The sequence below is a fragment of the Musca vetustissima genome, unplaced genomic scaffold (assembly GCF_032173495.1).
Source record: "Musca vetustissima isolate MV318-11 ecotype Yass unplaced genomic scaffold, APGP_CSIRO_Mvet_v1 utg4242, whole genome shotgun sequence".
In the NCBI taxonomy this organism is placed as follows: Eukaryota; Metazoa; Arthropoda; class Insecta; order Diptera; family Muscidae; genus Musca; species Musca vetustissima.
The window spans coordinates 133,944-155,383 of NW_026878737.1; the positions used below are offsets into that span (position 1 = coordinate 133,944).

The window sequence follows — 21,440 nt, forward strand, 5'->3', positions numbered from 1 at the left end:
GTTATTTACATCGATGTGTTGACATGATGTGTTATTTACATTGTTTATAAAAACAAGGTATTGTAAACAGAAATTGCGATTTTTTATGCAGTCAAGTTAATTAGATATGAAACTCAAAATTCTAGTAGAAAATTTTATTATCAAGTATGTCGTAATGTTTTTTAGTAGCGTTGGCGGTTTATTTGGGATACCATTTGTATTTTGTTTTTGCAAAATAGTCAGGCTGAATAACTGTTTGTTGTTTTTATAAAAAAAACAACTAAAACAAAAATACTTGGTTGTGGCAACTTCTTAATGTGAATGTGTATTTTACGCATGGGAGTCTATTTACACAGTATGAATTAGATACAGTATTCGCACAGGTATTCCCATTTTCGGGCTGCGAAAAACAGGATTTCCAAGCCTTCCTCCTGGCTGAATTTCAATATAGGGGATACTGGGGACCATTCGACACTTTTTTTAAAGCTTTATATCTCAGTACTTATTCAACAGATATAAAAACTTTATGGCTGATTATTGTCCTCTGATAGTTAATTATAAAAACTAGTACCAATCGCCAACATTTTGCATAGAGCCGTTTGTCTGCAGGCATGTCAGGTTCTAAGATGGGGTACATGGGTATTTTGAGGTTCTTGAGCGCGTTTTTCAACTGAATTCGGTGAAATTTGGTACTTAGTTCTTATTTGGTAGCAAATATCCCTACTAAAAATTATAAATATGGGTCCATTTTTTCGAATATGTCTTTTTGGGGTTTTGATCGCATTTTTCGACCGAATTCTCTGAAATTTGGTTCTTTGAGTTCTTTTTGGGCAGTTTTATAACAATTTTTGGTGAATGAACTCGCTGAAATTTTGTACATTGAGCTTTTATTGGATACCAAATTACTCCGCAAAAATTATAAATATAGGTCCACTTTTCCTGGTAGTCCCCATATAACGGTACCCCCCAATTTTCGGTATTTTGGGGGTTCTGATCGTATTTTTCGGCCGAATTGGCTGTAATTTAGTACTTCGAATTCATTTTGGGTAGCAAATCTCTCCACAAAAAAATTATAAATATAGGTCAATTTTTTCGGATAGCCCCCATATAAGGGTACCCCCAATTTTCGGTATTTTAGGGTTCTTGGGCGCGTTTTCTGCCGAATTCGCTGCAATTTGGTATTTTGTAGTCGTATATGGTAAGGTTCGAAAATGAACTATAACCTGCAATTAGGCCTAGCCCCTGTGTGGGATGTACCAGAAGGAGTGGACCGATATTCCCCATCTCCGAACTTGAACTAAGTTTGGATGAAATAATAAGAAGGGCAAAGTTCCAATGAAATCAAAATTTTCTGAAACGGATTTGTTCCAAAGAAACATGAGGTCTAGAACCAATATTTCGATGAGGCACATTTTCACCGTATCAATGTATAGGGTGTATACACTTTGACACGGTGAAAATTAGCCATTAGCCATAAGACTGAGGTTATAATTTCTCACTTAGAAATTTCTGAAATTTTTATTATGGTTTACATAATGGGTTTGTAGAAACATCGGTATATGTCCACTTTTTGGTATTTTCCCTATACGTTCATTTCAAGAACCTGTCAGTATATCTATGGTGGTGGGTATCCAAAGTTCGGCCCGGCCGAACTTAACGCTTTTTCATTTGTTTTTTTTTTCATTTTTTGCTATCTACCTACAAAGATGTTTCTTTAGGTAAATGCTGCTGCCAGAAACTTTTACTGGTCAACATAGGCTCTTATCTCTGTTCATTCTGTTGTGACTGCTATATTTTTGATAAAATATGTTCTGTACTACTCAAACAATCGATTTGATATAATAAATTTCAATAAATTTCAATATTCCGGGCTTCTTCAATAAAGGCTTTCGAAATCGAATCGTTCCTTTAGGTTAATTAATTCACAAAATTAACCTAAAGGAATTAATTCACAAAAATTATGAAAAACTAATTTCTTATCATTAAATTCGTCAAATCATTGTATGCAAAGTTATTGTGTGTAGACGATATACCATAAGATATTGATGTCGATCATAATAATTTTAAATTCGTTTAGAAGTCCAGTGACTTCTTTGCATAATCGATAATCTGTTCTTCATACAATACGTTGAGACATCAACAACAAAGTATTTGAATGAATTTGATTGAATATAAATTATAATATAATAACAACAAATCGTAGGTGTTAATTTGAACCGAATTTAAAATGATGATGCCAAATTTTTGGAGCAGAATTTGACAAAGTGATTGATAAACCAGTTCGAATGAAGAAAAGAGAAACACCAAAAAGGTCAAAGTGATCAACACGAGACTATGTGTTTCCATTAGACGTGACATATTCACAATATTGTGGCTAGATGCTAGACGTGTTTTATTGAAATTTGTTTTAATTAGCATATAAATCGATTCCAGGAAGGTTTATGTTATATATTCATACATATATATAGAAAAATGTACATAAGGAAGTTTTGTCTAGACTCTGGCAATGTTATGGACAATAAAACGGGTATGGATGTTAATAATTCTAACATTTTACAGCGTTTCTCAATTGGAGTCTGATCATTATTATCAATGTGGACTAAGCATAAACTTAAGCATATTTAAATGGTATATTTTAAATGGTCCCAGAGCTCCAAGATTTACAAATTTCTGCCAATTACTAGCAGTGATCGTGTCGATCAATGTATTAGTCCCTTATTTAAAAATGGCCTGTCGTAAATTAACAACATTCGTAATTCCTTAGTATGTGGTCAAAAATAGGCGATTTTTCAAAAAACATCTTTTAAACCTCCGCCATTTTGTTAATTTTTGAGCGAAGTCAATAAGTCAAACGAGAGCCAGACATGTACACTTTCTAATACCGCTGGAATTTTCGGATTCCGATGTTCCAGTGAGGAGTTATCATGCGCGCCATCTAAAATATTAACTAGCCATTAATAAAAAAAACAACAACAAAACAATAACAAACAAATTTTGTAAATTGTTTTTCTTTTAAATCTTCAAATATATATGTGCAAACAAACTACAAACCTTAACATGACCCGATATTCATTTACCAGCCCATTGAAAATCTTTAAATTTTAAAATCGCAGATAGTCCTAGGATAGACCTTTACAATATCCATTTAAAAATCCCACGCCTTTCTTCAAAAAATATTCTTTAAAAAGTTCACTTTTTTTTAGAAAATATTCTTTAAAAAGTTCACGCCTTTGTTAGAAAATATTTTTTAAAAAGTTCACGCCTTTTTTTAGAAAATATCCTTAAAAAAGTCCACGCCTTTTTTAGAAAATATTCTTTAAAAAATCCACGCCGTTCTTTCGGAATTGTTCGTTAAAAAACACACCTTTAACAAATATTTTTTAGAAAATCAACGTCTATAGGATCATACGAGAGCCAGACATGTACTCTTTCTAACACCGTTGGAATTTTCGGATTCCGATGTTCCAGTAAGGAGTTATCACGCCTCTTTTAAATCTTCAAATATATATGTGCAATGTTACAAACCTTAACATGACCTGATATTCATTTACCAGCCCATTGAAAATCTTTAAAATTGAGGATAGACCTTTACAAGTATCCATTTGAAAAATCCCCGCCTAGGAAGACCTTTTCAACATTAGAAAATATTTTTTTAAAAATCCACGCCTAGAATAGACCTTTACAAATATCAATTTAAAAACCGCACCTGGGATAGACCTTTACAAGTATCCATTTGAAAAATCCACGCATAGGATAGACCTTTACAAGTCTCAATTTAGAAAAGCCACGGCTAGGATAGACCTTTTCAAGTATCTATTAATAAAAGCCACGCCTAGGATAGACCTTTTCAACTTTAGAAAATATTCTTTAAAAATTTTACGCATTTCTTTAGAAAATATTCTTAAAAAGTGAATTCCTTTCTTTAGAAATTATTCGTTAAAAAAACACCCCTTTAGAAAATATTTTTTAGAAAATCAACGCCTATAGGATCTCGGTTTCTCTCTCTCTCTCTCTCTCGGGCAAACCTCGGGAGTTTGGTACTCCATTTAAGGGAGAGGGTTTTCAACCGAATTCGCTGAAATTTGGTACTTTGAGTTCTTATTGGATAGAAAACTCCCCACTAAAAATTTTAAATATAGGTCAATTTTTCGGATAGTCGCATTTTTCGACCGAATTGGCTGTAATTTGGTACATTGAGTTCTTATTGAGTACCAAATCTCCCCACTAAAAAGTATAAATATAGCTCAAATTTTTCGTGTAGCCCACATATAATGGTACCCCCAAATTTTCGTAATTCTGAGGTTCTTCAACGCGTTTTCAACCAAATTCTATGTAATTTGGTTTTTTTGTAGTCGTATATGGTAACAAAATTTATTATTAATTTTATAATTAAAATTAACTATTAAAAAAAAAATATTATTAATTTTATATTAAAATAGTTATCTGATGTGTTCCGCGTTTTGGGTTTGGTTCTTAGACTTTGTTGTAATCATTCTACATACAGGGGATATCGAGATTAAAAACTAGAACGTGAGGTTCCAGAATGAACTATATCGGGCCGCAGTTAGGTGTAGTCCCCATATAATGATAACCTACCGATTTTCGCTATTTTCAATAGTTAGCGTAAATGAAGTTACTGTGATGCAAATTGAAATTTTACTGCATCAGATCTCAATTAGGCATAGCACCTCATATAATGATAACTACAAAAGCGCTGTATTTCCTACACGATGTAATCAATACTGGTCCCGCTTTAGGTATCGCCTCCAGGGACGTACTCATATACATTTTTTCTGCAATCAAAACTTTCATATTGAACCAGCAGCTTCCACTTCTGAAATAGAACCTGAGTACGTTGGTAATGGCCGTGCGTCGTCAATATCCCCCAATTTTTGGGGTTTACAGGAAAAATATCCATTAAAATTTGCTGAAATTTGTATTTGGTGTACATAAATGGGTTTGTAGAATTATCGGTATAGGTCCACTTTTGGATATGTTCCCTAGTTGCAAAGTATCTGTTAGTATACCTTTGGTGGAGGGTATCAAAAGTTTGGCCGAACTTAATGTTTTTTCACTTGATTATATTAAATACTTATTTTTTCCCGTAGCCCCGTATATATAAATCAAAAACTATTTTCAGTTCATCCAAAAAAAAATTTATTACTTAAAAATTAAAACAAAATCATTGTAACAACAACTTAAGCTTCAGGGGCAACGGGCAAATGAGCACCTTGGGGTTGGAAACCGTTTTCATCGGCAACATAGTTGACAGTGTAGGTGACACCATCATCAGCAACGAAGGAGTAGGAACCCTTGACGACAATAGCTTCTTCTTCGGTACCAACGTTCTTCAATTGACCTTGAGCTTCGGCTTCGACACCATCGCTAGTGGCAAAACTGTAAGCAAACGAATAAAATTGTAAGGTAAGTTTCGGTTATCCATGCTCACATCGTAAAAATTTTGAAATTTTGCATTGCAACTCAAATACTTACGCATATTGGAATCCTTCGGGTTGAACATCAGATTCGTACTTGAGGATTTCAGCTTCTGGGCGAGGAGCGGCCAAAGCAACGGCGAAGAGGGCAACGAATACAATGATGAATTTCATTTTGATTTATTGAGTTGGTTGTTCAATGTCTTGATCAGATCAATGGTTGAATGTGTTATGATTCTCAGTGGCATCGATTTTAGTTTTTATACTCTGCGTTAAGTTATTTGTTTCCCTACTTTGTTTTAGCAGATGTTCCAAAAACTCACGAATTGAGAAGCGAGTAGATGACCTCGAACATTAATTTGAAACTTATTAAACTGGTATCGCAGCTCATTGGCTATTCTTCGTTGTTAAAATATTATGTATATCATCTGCCGAATATGTCGGCATCCGACATTGATGTTAAATAAATGGAATATTTGTCTGCCACATTTATTGAATATAGTGTTTGAGTATTAACAAGATATATGGAAATGTGTGGGAAAAAAATTGGCTAATATTAGTTTTCATTTGTTTACTTAGAATAGTCATGTGCAGACTATATACATAAGGACATCATAGGAAAACCAAAACGAAAAAATGCGAAGGAATATACGATTGACGGCACTGCACCGTGAGCAGAACTTGAAATCTCCAATATAAGTCAAGCTGTATTTTACCGTTATATATTGAGAGCTAAACCTAGATATGAAATTAGAGTGGACTACATATACAATTATGAATCGATTGGATTAAGGCAATTCGACAAAAATACACAAAAAAAAATATATATATATATATTATTTACTCTCTTCCAAAAAATTATCCAGCGAAATTTCTAAAACCTACTGTCGAAACCAGAGATGGCCAATAAAAAAACAGTTTCTTTGGTTTCGAAGGTAGGTCTCTACGGCGAATTTCACATTTTGGCCGGTAAAAATGCGTTGGTATGAGCCCATGTTTGAGCGCTCACATTATCTAGGTGCACAATGATTTTTATTATTTCTTCCGTTTTTTTTTTTTTAAATTTCTCCGAAGACTTGAGGCAAACCAATTCTTCTTACACGGAAAACTTTCTTGGATTTGGCTCGTCTTCAAAGGTTCACACGGACAATTACTGTTTTGTTTCGACCTCACAATCATATTCCCATATAGATTTTTAACATTTTATCAATATTTTAATCGACACGGGATCCAAGGAGAACAAATTTTTTTTAGCGGAAGAAATGTAAAAAAAATAAGGTACGGCGTCATCGCCTAAATGCGACTAAATTCATTTCATAAATTTTCATTTCATAAATCGCAATACAAATCTTTGAGCTCATCGAATATTGTAAAAAATTATCTCACGAAAATGTTCACAAGTTAATTCAATTTTGTGTCACTGTAAAGAACACCACACAAGACCGTACTCAGAAGGTCTATGCTAGATAAGGCCAAACATTCCAATAAATTGACAGATATATAATATTCAAAAGGATTATCCATTTCGTGGGTTCAAGAGTATTGACGAAACGCATAAAAATTGCCAACACCTACTACAAAAATTGTGATTCTGCCCCATTCTTGCCCCCATTTCATTAATTTGAATTATTTATATTTAATTCAAACCTACACTAATTCAAGAATATCCCCCTAAACATTTCAATTGAAAATCTCAACAACTCTTTAAGATATAGAGTAACTTCGGGTAATGTTGACTATGCGTCTGATGTGGATCACCCCCATATCTAAGAAAATGCTTGAATTATGTCAACGCCGATAATTATTATCCTAATTAGTGAAAACAAACATCAAACTTAGTTTTGAATATATAATTGCAATGTTGAAAATGTGGTTAAGCTCTGATTGTAGAAGTGTGATTTGAACATTTTTTTAGCTCAATAGTCGAACACTTTGTTTTTCTCGAATATAAGGAAGTTATGTGGTTTTCTTGTTTTCTTTAACTAATATATAAGTTTAGCTGTAATTACAATCGGTGACTTTTAATTTTTATTTTGAAGGCAATACTTATTTTTAAATAAAAATATTCAATGTCGGTTAATGTGGACCACTATAAAAAAGTGGGACCTCTGGGACGAGTTCGAAGCATGGGCGCATTTAATGTGTGAGGAGATATTCTATCCTCTCAAAACTCGATATGTGAAATTACAGCTGCTTCGGTTAGATAATGGGGTATCCTTAAATGGGGCTATTCCAAAACACGAACAATTTTTTTTTTTTCATTCATTGTTACTCATGATTGCAGTGAATTGAAATTTATCACAACCAATCCACAACCTACCTTTATCTTACTAATTCACATTACCCACACATACTGGTCCACATTACACATTAGGATAAACGCACTCGGTAAAGATCTTCCTTATTTTCTAACTCGGTTTGTGGTCGATAATAAGAATTTTCCCCAAATTAATTTTCACATGTTCGCCATTTTTTTTAATTTTGTGCAATAATAACACTGTGCTACAAAACAACACAAAAAATTTATTCAGGGGTTCTAATGTACCAATTCTGATTAGTTGGAGTCCCTGGACCAAGAAAATACCTTTTGTTTTTAATTTTATAATAGTAAATGTAGAGAAAAACGTAATCTCATAAATTTTAAATTTGAAACGCGATTAACTTATTTACTTTATAACGGGTTTATATTATTCTTTTTTGTTTCGAAGAGTAGAATTCTTCCTTTCAAACAAGGTATATATTTCGACGGCGGATATGATTTCCGATCAATGAAACGGCAGATTCCAAAAATTCCAACGGCATTCAAAAGAGTACATGTCTGGTTCTGTTTTGATCTAGAATAATTACACTGTGCTACACGAAAATTATTCAGGGGTTCTAATGTACCAATTCTGATTAGTTGGAGTCCCTGGACCACGAAAATACCTTTGGTTTTTCTGGGTCACTTCGAAACAACAACAACAAAATTTCAATAATTCATTATATTATTCTTTGATTCTTCAAGTGCTTATACACAAAATTACACGTCTTCAATTTATTGCATCTCAATTTGCCAGTCTGGCGGTTCACTGATATGGGACCTCATTTTTATTATCCTTAAATGTTAGTGTTCCGTCATTTCTAGAGACGATTTGATATTTAACCATTTCGACAGCATTTCTGACAGGTTAAACCATAACCTAAAATATGGCAACGAACTGTTCAGGATTCGAACCCTCAATACGCATTCGAAATATTGTCCCACATTCTATATTAATAAACATAAATCTAACTTATAATAGTTAGCGATGTGAAAAATTAAATGTGCACCATGATGCATAAGTCAATTCTCCTGAGTCCTATTATAGCTATTAATATATTTTCACTTTCAACCCATTATACGATTTTTGTACAGATCTATTTTCCTCTTCCATGAACCATTAACCAGATCACCAACATATTTTTTAGTCATTCAGATATCATTGCACAATAGCATTATTAACTATAGCAGCAACAACAACACTGCATACAAATTAAATTTGATTAAATGATGAATTCAAGTCAATGAACAACAACAACAAAAATCATAGGTGTGAATTGTGAATGCCTCAAATATTAATATGCCAAATTTTGGAGCACAAATTGACAATGGGATTATCATAAACCCGTTTATATATTTATATTTAAATATAAAAGGTCAAAGTGATCAGCACGAGACCACATGTTTTGACGAGCTTTAGTACATATTTGGTATAGAGGCATAAAAACTTATGGAGGCTCAACATATTCAAACTAATGTGGTTAATTCATTCATTCATCGAAACTTGTTTTAATTAGCATAGATCTAAATAAACATGTGTCATATAAATACATACATAGATGCTTTTGTTAATATGTATAATAACAGATAGATTTGAAGTATGTTTGATTAAATTTTGAATTTTGTCTTTTTGTGTCTATGATTTGATGATCCCTACTTATCATAACCATACAAATTAGTCAAACGACTTAAGCAAGCGCTAGATAATGCTATGTAATAGAAACAAGCTATAATTTCGAATTCTAGTTAAATTAGTTTTATGCAAATTGTGTATCTTAATGATATAAGCTCTACATAGGCTTGTAATATTTCTCCTAATATTCATTATATTGGAAATGGCATCGTGGTCTCAATGTTACTTTATAATTTCGTAAAATTTCAAACAATAATAATATAGAAAAAAATTTATACTATGTTCTTATATTTAAATACAGATAAAATTCAAATAATGTTGTCATTTCCCATGCTCCCCAAACTATGATGAACATCTCTGAAAATCGGTTATATATGGGAAATTACAAAAATATTTTAAATTCCTTGAAGCTGAGGTTTGCAAGGTTATAACTCGCGAAATATGAACATATTGCATATAATTTAAATTCATTTCTATAAAATCAAGTGTCCTTGTCAAAATCTTAAAATATTGGTAATAAATAATGAGTTGCGTGGAAGCTGTTATGGTGGTAATGTAAAAAATGGGTGAAAATGTGTTGAAGCCAACGAGTTTTTTTGTGTCCCTTCCTGATTTGTGGCTAAACTACACAACGCTCGCACATGTGATCAGTGACTAAGTTGCAGAATACCCCATGGACAATATGGTTCTAATGTATGATTTTTCGATATAATCACTGCCTCCACCCAAAAAGGATGCTGACATTTTGAAGCCGGATTTTCGGTGTTTTTTTGAATTTTTCTTATAATTAGGATGCGCATCCAGATAATGGACTAAAATAATTATAGTATTGTAGAACTTGTGATTTTGCTTCGTTTAGTGTATATCTCATGAATGTGCTCACCGTAGCTTCTTTGCAATTGGGTTCCAAAGACAAACATTTGGTGCGGAAATTTTTATGAAAAATATATTTTTTGAGTCTAAAATTAAGAAAGTCCATTTAAATTCCGTGGAACCCCGCGTGATTTTAGTTTTTTTACGTGCCGGATCTAATAAACCCATCCATGTTCAATTCCGCCCAATAAAACGGCGGATATAGGTACCTTGAATGTGGGAAAAACTGCAAAAACTTATTTTGACAAATTCGCGTATATAATCGCGTTTTTCTTCGAATTGATTTCACATACATTCATTCTTGTATTATCATATTCGCGAATCTGTGTGAAAATAGGTCAAAAATATATCGATACGCGAATAATATGCGTATTTTATCCAAAATCGATTGTGGAGGCACATCCGCGGTTCTTAACCGATCCTTTTAAAATAGGTGTATTTTTGTGTATTTTCATAGGAGATTACTGAAATCGGATGCGCATAAAAATCGTAAGCACGTTACGTGATTTTTAGCCATTTTTAGGGTTTTTGCATAGTAAAGTGCATCGAGCGGCACACTTTGACCGCTAAATTAAACATCGATAAATTCATAATTATTGAAAGACATTGATTCGGTTTATACGAAAACCGCATGCGCATCAACTGATTTCAACTAATACGCGAATTGCATGCTTCTAAATATTGTTAATTTGTATGTATTGTAACTGCAATATATTTAGTCATTTTTACAGTGGAAACTGTTATCAGATGAATATACCGATACTTAACAATCATCTAAAAGAATTTAAAGAAAAAGGCGTTGCATATTTTAGAAGATTAAGGTAAAACTTTATTCCCTTAACCATAGTAAAAAAATCGAAAATTCAAAAACCATTTCGATTTAAGTAAAAAATGAATTTATTTTATTTTCAGATATCTTCATGCTTCTATTTGTTTTTCGCGACAATTTGACCGTAATTCAATGTGATTTGACAAGTATGCAAAGAAAACAAATGTGTTTAACTATTTGAGGAGAAATTCGCGAATTAAAACAAATAAGAATTCATTTTATTTATATTTGAAATACAAGATTTAAAATCGCTATAACTTTTGTGCGCATCATCCGAATTTGTGAACGCGAACATATTTAAAACCAGCACATATTCCTTAACCTATGTACCAAAAATCATGAATGTGCTCGCAAAAAAAAATTTCAAATTTTTTTATGGAATTTTAAAAGAATTTTGTAATTTCCCATAGGACTTGTTAACAAACTGTTATCTGACATTTTCATTGGAAACATGGCATAACTATACAAGGTAGTCTCATGCAGTCATATGTTTCCAATTTTTTCATAAATTTGCTTTTGACAACATTCAGTTTTCAAAATTTAAACGAAAAGATCTTCCTTCGAAATGTACGCAAATCTTGTGTCCAGTGGCAAAATTTTTTGAATCATTCATATTTATTAATATTTTTAAGTTCCCTGCATATAAAACCTATAAATATAAAATGCAACATTCTTAGTTAAATATTGAGAACAATGTGGAGCTTTAGAAAAACAATTTTTTTAATTTATTGAAAATATGCCATTCGCATTACGTAAAATTTTATGGAATTTATTTTTCATGTTATTAGAAATTGATATATAAATTCCATATTAAGAAGGGTTGCCATTATCAATTTCTCAAATGAGACTACCTTGTATAGTTATGCCATGATTTTAAAGTTTAAAATTTGTTTTAATACAAAATCGTTCTCAATACTCATTTTCGACGTACGACCATGTGTTGTGTTTTTTACAATGACATGAAAAACTAATTTTCCAAATACCAAATATCCCAGACGTAGTAACAATATGTTAACAAAATTTCAAAATTCTGTCTTAAATATTGCAATGTCAGGTGATGAAAAAGTCCTTATGGGATCTCCGACGATTATATGACGGTAACCAATTTAATATAAACTCAATCAATGACGGAGGGTGTCTAAATAAGTGGTAAAATATTTTCGTCAACGGAAGATGCTGTTGGAGCATTCAAACCCCATGCCACCTTGTAGAATTATCTTTTGGACCAAATTACGGTAGTATTGGATTTTAATTTTTAAATTTCTGAATCGCATGTCCCACCGTAGTAGATAACTATAAAACCTCTTTACCATATACTTGAAGAAATTTTTAAGGTCCAACCGACTCGCTTGCTCTCTGAGATCAGATATATTTAAACAAGAATTTTCATGAGATCCACCTTTCTCATTTTCAAAAAAAATTAAAACAAAAAATTATTTTTCTATTTAATTCGAACCTACACCTAATAAAATTTCGAAAATTTCAAATGAAAATCTCAAAAACTTGAAGATATAGCCGATCATGTGACGACAGAAGTGCATCTCAAACTTTAAACTCGTTTTTCTCGAAACACTATTTTTACGAATGGCGGAAACGATAACTCAAAAACTAGTAATCCAATCTGTTCCAAATTTTAAAACGTTATTCCCTACGTATATAGCTATCGTATGAACTATGATAAATTCGATCGGTCAGAATCTTCTTTATTTTCTCACTCGGTTTGCGGTCGAAAATAGTTACTTTTTCAAAAATTAAATCTCATATGTCCGCCATTTTATTTATTCTTGTTCTATCCTAGTTCACACCTGAGTCAGACATGTACACTTTCGAATGCAGTTAGATTTTTTGGAATCGGACGTTCTAATGAAAGGAAATCATGCCGGCCATCGAAAAGAAGGACTTTTCGTTTTAGAGGTGTCACATGGTAGAATTCTCTTTTGGACAAAACTTATTCAAATTTCTAGTGAACATCTCAAAAACTCTTGAAGATATAGCCGATGTATTGTGTCAGTATCAAGCGACGGCTAAAGTGCTTATCAAACTTTAAACACGTTTTTCTCAAACTTTAAACGCATTAACTCAAAAACCAATAATCCAATCGGTTTCACATTTTAACACGTCTTTCTGTACGTACATACCCATTAACTTACAGAACTAGGATGTAATTGGTCAATACTTTCCTTATTTTCTAACTTGGTTTGTGGTGGAAAATAGAGGATTTTCCAAAAAAAAATCCTATGTCCACCACAAACAACAAAATTATGTCATAAAAAATATAGCCGGTCAAACATGTAAAAAAGTGTCAGTCGGTGTTGCCGACAGATATGTACCCCCAGCCTATGGTTTGCAGAGGTCTTCGGAATTGCACACATATTCTATTATTAGTTTTGTATAAGAAATATGTTTTTTTATCGAAAGTGTTTCGAATTTAATTTTAATGTTGATAAAATTTTATAAAATATTGACCATTTGAGAGGGAGGTGCAGGAAGGAGTGGACTACTGGGTCCTATCTTCGGAATTGATATAGGGTTGGTAAAGATAATAGCTTGTGCAAGGTTTGGTTGAAATATGACATTCCATTCGCCTGATATTGCATTTATAAATATTGCAAATTTTGACTATTCGTGGGGAAGGTACCAGAAGGAAGTTTGGTTCATATCGGACATTCCATTCGCATGATATTGGATTTACAAAAATTTGATAATTTTGTCCATTTGTGGGGGAGTTAACAAAAGGTGTGGACCAATATGTCCCATCTTCAAACTTGATCTTGGTTTGGTAAATATAATAAATTGTGCAAGATTTAATTCAAATCTAACATTCCATTCGCCTGATATGGTATTTATAAATATTGAAACCATTTGTGGGGAAGGTACTAGAAGGAGTGGACCAATGGGTCACATCTTCAAACTGGATTTATTCTTGGTAAAGATTGTGCACGGTTTGGTTCAAATCTGACATTCCCTTCGCCTGATATTGGATTTACAAATATTGAAAATTTTGACCATTTGTGAGGGAGGTACTAGAAGGAGTGGACCAATGGGTCCAACTTCCTACTTTATTTAGGCTTGGTAAAGAAATTACGTTGTACAAAGTTTCATTAAAATCGGATAGTCCGTTTTCATGTTATTACAAAATTAATTTTTACCACAATTTTGACCATTTTGTGGGGGAGGTACCAGAAGGAGTGGACCGATATTCCCCATCCTCGAACTTAAACTAAAGTTGGAAGAAATATTAAAATGCGCAAAGTTTGAATGAAATCGGTTGCTGCCTTCGAGAGTTATCGTGCGCACCAGTCAGACAGATGGACAACGGACGGATTTGGTCCATAGAAACATGGGGTCTAAAACCAATATTTCGATGAGGCACATTTTCACCGTATCAAAGTGTATATATATATAGCCATAAGGCGGAGGGTATAAAAATTAAAATAATACACTTTGTAGTAAAAGAACATTTGGAATTTCAAATGTCTATACCCTTCACCACACTGTGGTACAGGGTATTATGATTTTGTGCATATGTTTGTAACATACAAAAGAAAACGAGATACACACATGGTTCTTTTTGAGAATATGCATACAATCACTTTGTAAGTCTATTTATGCATGTCCGTTTGTCCGTCTGTCTGTCCTTGTTATATTGTAAACAAAGTACAGGTCGCATTTATGATCCGAATTGGATGAAATTTGACATATGTCACCTATTCGGCCCGAGAACGAACCCTATTGACAATGGGAAAAATCGGTTCAGATTTAGATATAGCTCCCAAATATATTTTCGTCCAATTTGCACGAAATTTTGCATAGCATACTGAAATAAGTCTAGAATTATATGTGTTTAGTTTCGTGAAAATCGGTTCAGATTTAGATATAGCTCCCATATATATCTAACTTTCGATTTGGACGAAATTTGGCATAGCGTACTGAATTATGTGTAGAATGAAAATAGATTCAGATTTAGATATACCTTTACTGAATTTATTATAGATTAATCTCTTTCAAATTGAGATTGAGTTTGAACAGAGCGGCATCAAGTGTGCTATAAATCGATTTACATAAATTTGTCCAATTGTACGCAAAAGACTCTAAATCTGCCCCAATGAAATGAAATTTATCATAGGCTACAGAAAGGCATGTGTATAGATTGATGTTAGTCGGTTCACTTATAGATAAAGATTACATATTTCAATTTTATGTCATTGTTCCATCGAGTGAACATTGACATGAAATTGTTTGGACACATATGTAGAATAAACCCAAAGTTGTGAAGGGTATCATATAGTCATATAGTCGGCCCAGCCCGACTTTACTACTTTCCTTACTGGTTTTTTAATAATGTAGGCCATAATTTTTAGCTAGTTTAATCAATATGTCACAAACCCTACTGGACGCTCCTTCACATTACCCAACTGGATACAAATGTTTCCTTGACAAAACAAACACCATCCATTATGTCATTCAATTCGAATTGAAATTCATTAACAACAACAAATCGATTTCAAACTTTATTCAATTAAACTGCGACCGGGCGAATGCCGCTTGCTGACTGCTAGTTTCCACTTCATTGTGGACATTTCGCCAATTGGTAAACATTTATTTTTTATTATCTCGTCCGAGTGTTCTGCACCATATTCCGCGCCCTCTATTCAGCTTTGGATTTTATGTTTTCGACAATTGTTTGTTCATTTGGATTTTAATTGTTGTTTTTGCTTACATATTTTTTTATTATTATTATTGTAACATCATCAGAGGCAATGCTGAGATTGAAATTTGCAATAAATGGAACGGAAAGTGTTGATGTTGTGTGCAGAAAATCATCATTAAAATAAAAATAAAAAATACGCCAATTGTTGGCAGTTGCTGCTGCTTCCAGTCAAAGTGAAACGAGAGAAACTTTTTAAATCCACTGGATGCATGGATGGATGGATGGATGATCATTCGATTGAATGAAAGCGGTGCAATAATCACAACCGAACTATAATAACAATTTGGATACATGAAATATAAAATTTATAATTAATTATTAAATTCTCGTGTTGAAATAAATGTTGAGATTAACGCCACAGTTCTTATGTTCTGCCTTTGAAATATAAAAAAAAAACAATTTTTTTTGTTGTCATCCAAAAACATGCTAACAACTCCATTTATTTTATTGGCATAAATTAAATTGAGAAAATATTTTTGTATATATACTGAATGGATATGAAATGGGTATTGACGTCATTATGACGATCTGTTGATATAAATATATTGATTCTGTTCAAGTATTCTCAATCTAGTCTAGTTATATAGAGAAATATTGTTTCCTCACTATCAGCAATTAACGCGAGCACACACACCCAAACACCTCTTCATTTGCTAGGCAATTGAATTCACATTTGAATTAATTTAAAAACATGTTTCAAATTCAAATTTTTTATTAATATGGTATAAAACTTAATTAGGGGGGGGTATTATATGTCCCATAGAATTGTTAGACTTTGACTATCGAAGCGTTAATAAAACAAGTAAAAAAGTATCAATCGGTATTGCCAACCGTATCGTATGTAGTATAACTAATCTTAACTTTTGTGAGGGAAGTACCAGATGGAACTATGTATGCAATAGTTTGACTAAACCTATGGTCAATATAACTATTAAGACACGCTATATTAGGCCACACATGACTCCATTCCTTCATCCATACTCCTTTCGCTTCATATAAAATTTACAAGATTTCCATATTTTGAGTTTTTATACGGGAGAAACCAGAAAAATTGGACCAATCTTCGGTGTTGATCTGGGGTTGAAAAAAAATTACGTTGTACAGAGTTTGGATTGAATCCGACACTTAATTCGATTGTTATTGGATTTAAATATTTTCGAAATGTCAAGTTTGACTGAAATTGGATATGCGCTACGCTTCATAAGAAACGATAACTCAGAAGCTATCTAAGAAGCTAAGCTAAAAACTAGGATTAATCCATTCGGCGATTTATTTTATTTTTTCAAAGGTCCGCCATTTTGTTGATTTTTGAGTAAAGTCAATAATCCTAGTTCATGTACCCTTTCTAACACCGTTGGAATTTTGGATTCCGATGTTCTAGTGAAGACTTATCATGCCTATTATCAGGACTTAATAAACCAATCCAATTAATCCAATAAAACAACAACAAAATAATGATAAAAAAATGTAAATTATTTTTCTTTTAAATCTTAAAGGATAAGAAAATTAATTGACATAATATGTTGTTTTTATTTTATTTATTTATTTATTTTTATTTTTTTTTTTTTTTTTTGTAATTTACCAAAAGTCATTCTGTTCGACGGTGGGCAAGATTCCAAGTATGAACTAGGATTTTAAACGCCGAACAAAAAATTAACAAAATGGTGGACCTATGAAACTTAATGTTTGAAAATTTCCCTATTTTCGAGCCATCAACACACCAAAACAGTTACGCAAGAAAATGTATACCATGGAAGAAATTGTAGGTGTGTGCATTTATCCATAGCTACATAAAAATATATATATATATACGTACAGAATTGGGACGAATTGGATTATTAGATTTTGAGATATCGTGCCCGCCCTTTTCAAAAACACTGTTTCGAGAAAAAACGCATTTAAAGCAAATCTTCAAGAGTTGTCGAGATATTTACTTGAATTTTTAAAGGGACATTCTTGAAAAAAGAAAATCAAAATTCATTTGTTTGGTTGGGCGTCCGCTTAAGTTTGAAAAAATATTACAATGTGCAATGTTTGGATGAATATTTTCGGCAAAATTCAAATAACAAAAGTTATTTTTTCACACGAAAGTCTGGTTTCATTTGACCCGCTAAATATTGACCGATTCATTTCATCAAAACAGTCATGCTTATTCTTTGACCAAATTCCCTTTCTAATGCAAAGTAAAAATAAAGACAAAATTAAAGTTTTTGGTCCATTTCATCCCCTAAATATTAATGGATCATTACCCTAAATGCAAAATGTCGTGACGATTGGTCCATAACTGTGGCCTGTATCATGTTTACAAATTATAATGGACAGACGGACGGAAACACATGTCCAGATAGACTCAGCTAGTCCAGATACAACGGTCGGTATACTTAAAGATGGGCCTAGGACCAAATACACTGACAACATAGTTGTGTACTATATAGTTATGGATGGACATTTTAAAACGAATTTTAATTGTCTGAAACGGATTTGGTTCAACAAAACCAATATTTCGATTAGGAACATTTTTGCCATAGCAAAGTGTATATACCCTCAATAGCCATAGGCAGAGGGTCCAAATATGCCAAAATCGAATATGCTTTATTTAAGAAATTTGAAGAGAACCGTTATTTGCAAAATCCAATGTTACAATTCTTCGAACTTGCAGTAAAATAAATTTTATCCAACAAAATGTCTCCAAAAATAAGCCTATCAAAAGGATTCTTATAGAATATAATTTTTTACTGCCTGTCTGCTAAAATTGTTTTTTGTTCAATTGTCATCAAGAGAAATTTAAAAACAAAATATTTAAATAAAATTTCATTCTTCATAAAATGTTCGGAATTTTGCAATTTCACAATGGCATTGATTTATGAATGTAATGTTTCATTTCTTTTTTTATTTTTCTTGCAGGTAAATATTCTCAATAAAGTTAAATGTTTACACCTGCTGTAGAGTTGATGTTGTCCGAAATATACAATTGGGTAAGACAGTCGAATGACTGGAAACAAATAAATTGTTTTCAACTGAAATTCAAAATGATGGAAATAATAAAATAAAAACATACAAATTTTATGAGATAAAAGCTAACTTTTAAATTATGTATAAATTATTTTAAACAAGTTATTAACAATTTAATATATTAATATTGATACGAACTAGACCCCTTGGCAACATTTAATTTTGTCTAAAAATGTCATATAAGTCATTTTGAATTTTATATCGAAATATTCTATACTAGTCATTTTGTTGTGTGTATTTATGTACGTATATTGTGATATATCCCTCTCGATTCACTCATTTTGAAAACATCTGAAAAAAATAGCAGATTGTGGTGTAGAAAAATATTCTTCCCATTCCATAGTAGTCACAACGCGAATGAAATTTTGAATATATATATGGCATTTATGTGGAAAACATCATATTCGAAACATCATATGCATACATTTACAATCTTCGACTCCGTTGTGCAATGGCAGAAAATCAATCAGATTTTTTCTTGGGTGCCAGGCAAAATGTTCGTCTATTGAATGGAAAGTCAAAATTGTCCGTGTTCAGGCGTTTTCTAGTTCAAGCTGAAGATATTCAATAAGCATGACTAGATAGATGGGGAACACTATTTTTTGGCAATTGATTTTTTCAAGGTAACACACATGCATACACACACACACACACATTTCAATACCATGTCACTGCTTCAATTCATTGTATGCACAGACAGTCTGATGCAGAATATATTATCTTAAATAGATGCAATATAGCGGAAAATGATTTTTGGAGGTCATGAGTCACTATTTATTTGATAGGGGAATTCAGGATTTAATAAGCGATCTTAGATGTGAAAAGTATGTTCTTCAACATTACAAATTTCAGTTGCGGAAGCCTGCGGTCCTAAAAGTTATTTACAGTTTTAGTGACTACCTTATTAAAAATTTGCCATATTCATGACCTGATTAGAATTAAAGGACCGAATATGTTGTGTCTACAATTAAATAATGTGTTGGGGGGCAACTAGGAAGGATAATGATTGAAAATAGTGGGCATACAATTTATACATAACAATTTATCGGAACAGATATTGAATAGAAATTGTTTAAAAATATTCATTTCACATGGAGCATCAATCTCATGACGTATATATTATACATCGGAAATATATGTAATTTATGTCACTGTTTCTGGCGGACAATCTTTGTATAATGATGATTAATAATAATAAGGTAAGAAGAATGATTATCTCAATATTCTTTAAAACAATTTGCTAGAAAATGTGGAAAAAATTACATATCCCTAAGAGGAGTTACAACAAAGACATAAAAGTATAAAGATACGACAATCGATACGTCAACAATTTCCAATAGGTGGCTTTTCCTCTGTTGTTACGATATCATAACAACAGAGCAAGCTTATAAAATAAAAACATATTTTTTGAGTACAGATCTCTAATTTTATTTACATTTTATAGACACATTATCGCGTATTTGCGTTTTTATTGTTAACATGCCCCTGTTATGCCTGATTCCCCCTGGATATGTTTTAATAAACTATTTTGTCAAAATGAATTTTGTCGATTTTGTCAATTTCAGCATGATAGAGATCCTAAGCACACCTCGACAATTTTTTAGAAATTGGTTGTCTAATCAACAATTTTAATTGAACAAATGGCCAGCACAAAACCCGTATCTTAATCCTATCGAAAATTTGTATTGTATTGAATAGTAGTAGCTATAGTAGTAGTTATGAAAGTGCACGAACGAACAATACCAACAATATTTCCCAATAGTCTTAAAGAACTTTACTTGCAATCATAAACATGCCATTAAGAAAATGTTCGAATATTTTTTGTCAGTCGTATAGATTCCAACAAAAGTTATTTTTTAAAAGACTCCTGCTCCGGTCCCTTGGTTACAATCATATATTCTAGACATGATTAAGCTTCCATGTTTCCATATATAAATGCTTAATTGACACAGATGCAAAATTCATATGCAACTATTCAAAACAAAATCGAAATAAAAACAAACGAACATTTAAATGTAGTTACAGCTTAGCTGTCAGCAATGTATTTAAATGAAACGAATGTGTAATCCTTTTATTCGGTTGTCAATTGTGTGATTACAGCTGGCACAAGTCCAACAACAACCACATCGCTCTAAACAAATTACTCGTCAAATCCATCCGAAACTGAATCAAACAAAAAATTATAGAAAAAAAGCAAGGATAACATTCAACTGTATGTTTCAATCGGTGAATTTCGTTTGGCATTCATTCGGCATTTCGGTGGAAACTTTTGTATATTTGGTTTTCGTTTTCTTTTCTGTTTTTGTTCAACGTTAAATTTTACAATTTACACTCTGGTTGCATTGTATATTTTTTATTGTCAATAAAACAAAACGCATACAATCGCAAACTAGAAACAATTGCAATTACATGTGGACGACATTCACAATCGTTTTTGTTATGTGAATGTGTGCGTGTGCGTGTGTACCACGAACACACCACTATGACAAATGTTGGAGGGCGCCTCCAATGGCTTTTGCTGTATTCACATGTGTTTTGGGATATGCCAGCCAACCTCAGTGGCATTCGTTTATGTATGTACAACATATGCATTTCCGTTTCCCATATGTCAACTGGAAGTGTATTTTTTCTCTTTCTATCTCTCTCACTCTTTTGCAAATACACAAAAT

The 21,440-nt window shown here is 32.3% G+C and overlaps 2 protein-coding genes across 2 annotated transcripts in view; one reads left to right on the forward strand and one right to left on the reverse strand.

Annotated features, from left to right (window-relative positions):
• The window catches only part of LOC133323500 (calcium uniporter protein, mitochondrial), a 128,942-nt gene that overhangs the window by 71,863 nt on the left and 35,639 nt on the right, over nt 1–21,440 (forward strand). The window lies entirely within an intron of this gene.
• Nucleotides 5,161–5,627, reverse strand: LOC133323504 (larval cuticle protein 65Ag1-like). Its single transcript, XM_061532424.1, has 2 exons — nt 5,473–5,627; nt 5,161–5,376 (listed from the first exon to the last, which is right to left on the reverse strand). The coding sequence occupies exons 1-2, from the start codon at nt 5,586–5,588 to the stop codon at nt 5,178–5,180; spliced, it is 315 nt and encodes a 104-aa protein (XP_061388408.1). The 5' UTR covers nt 5,589–5,627; the 3' UTR covers nt 5,161–5,177.

Bases quoted from the DNA above. Each gene is read 5' to 3' on its own strand.
- LOC133323504 (XM_061532424.1), bottom strand. From the start codon at position 5,588: ATGAAATTCATCATTGTATTCGTTGCCCTCTTCGCCGTTGCTTTGGCC. The intron at 5,377-5,472 runs GTAAGTATTTGA...GTTTGCTTACAG, and splicing joins CCCGAAGGATTCCAATATGC to TTTTGCCACTAGCGATGGTG.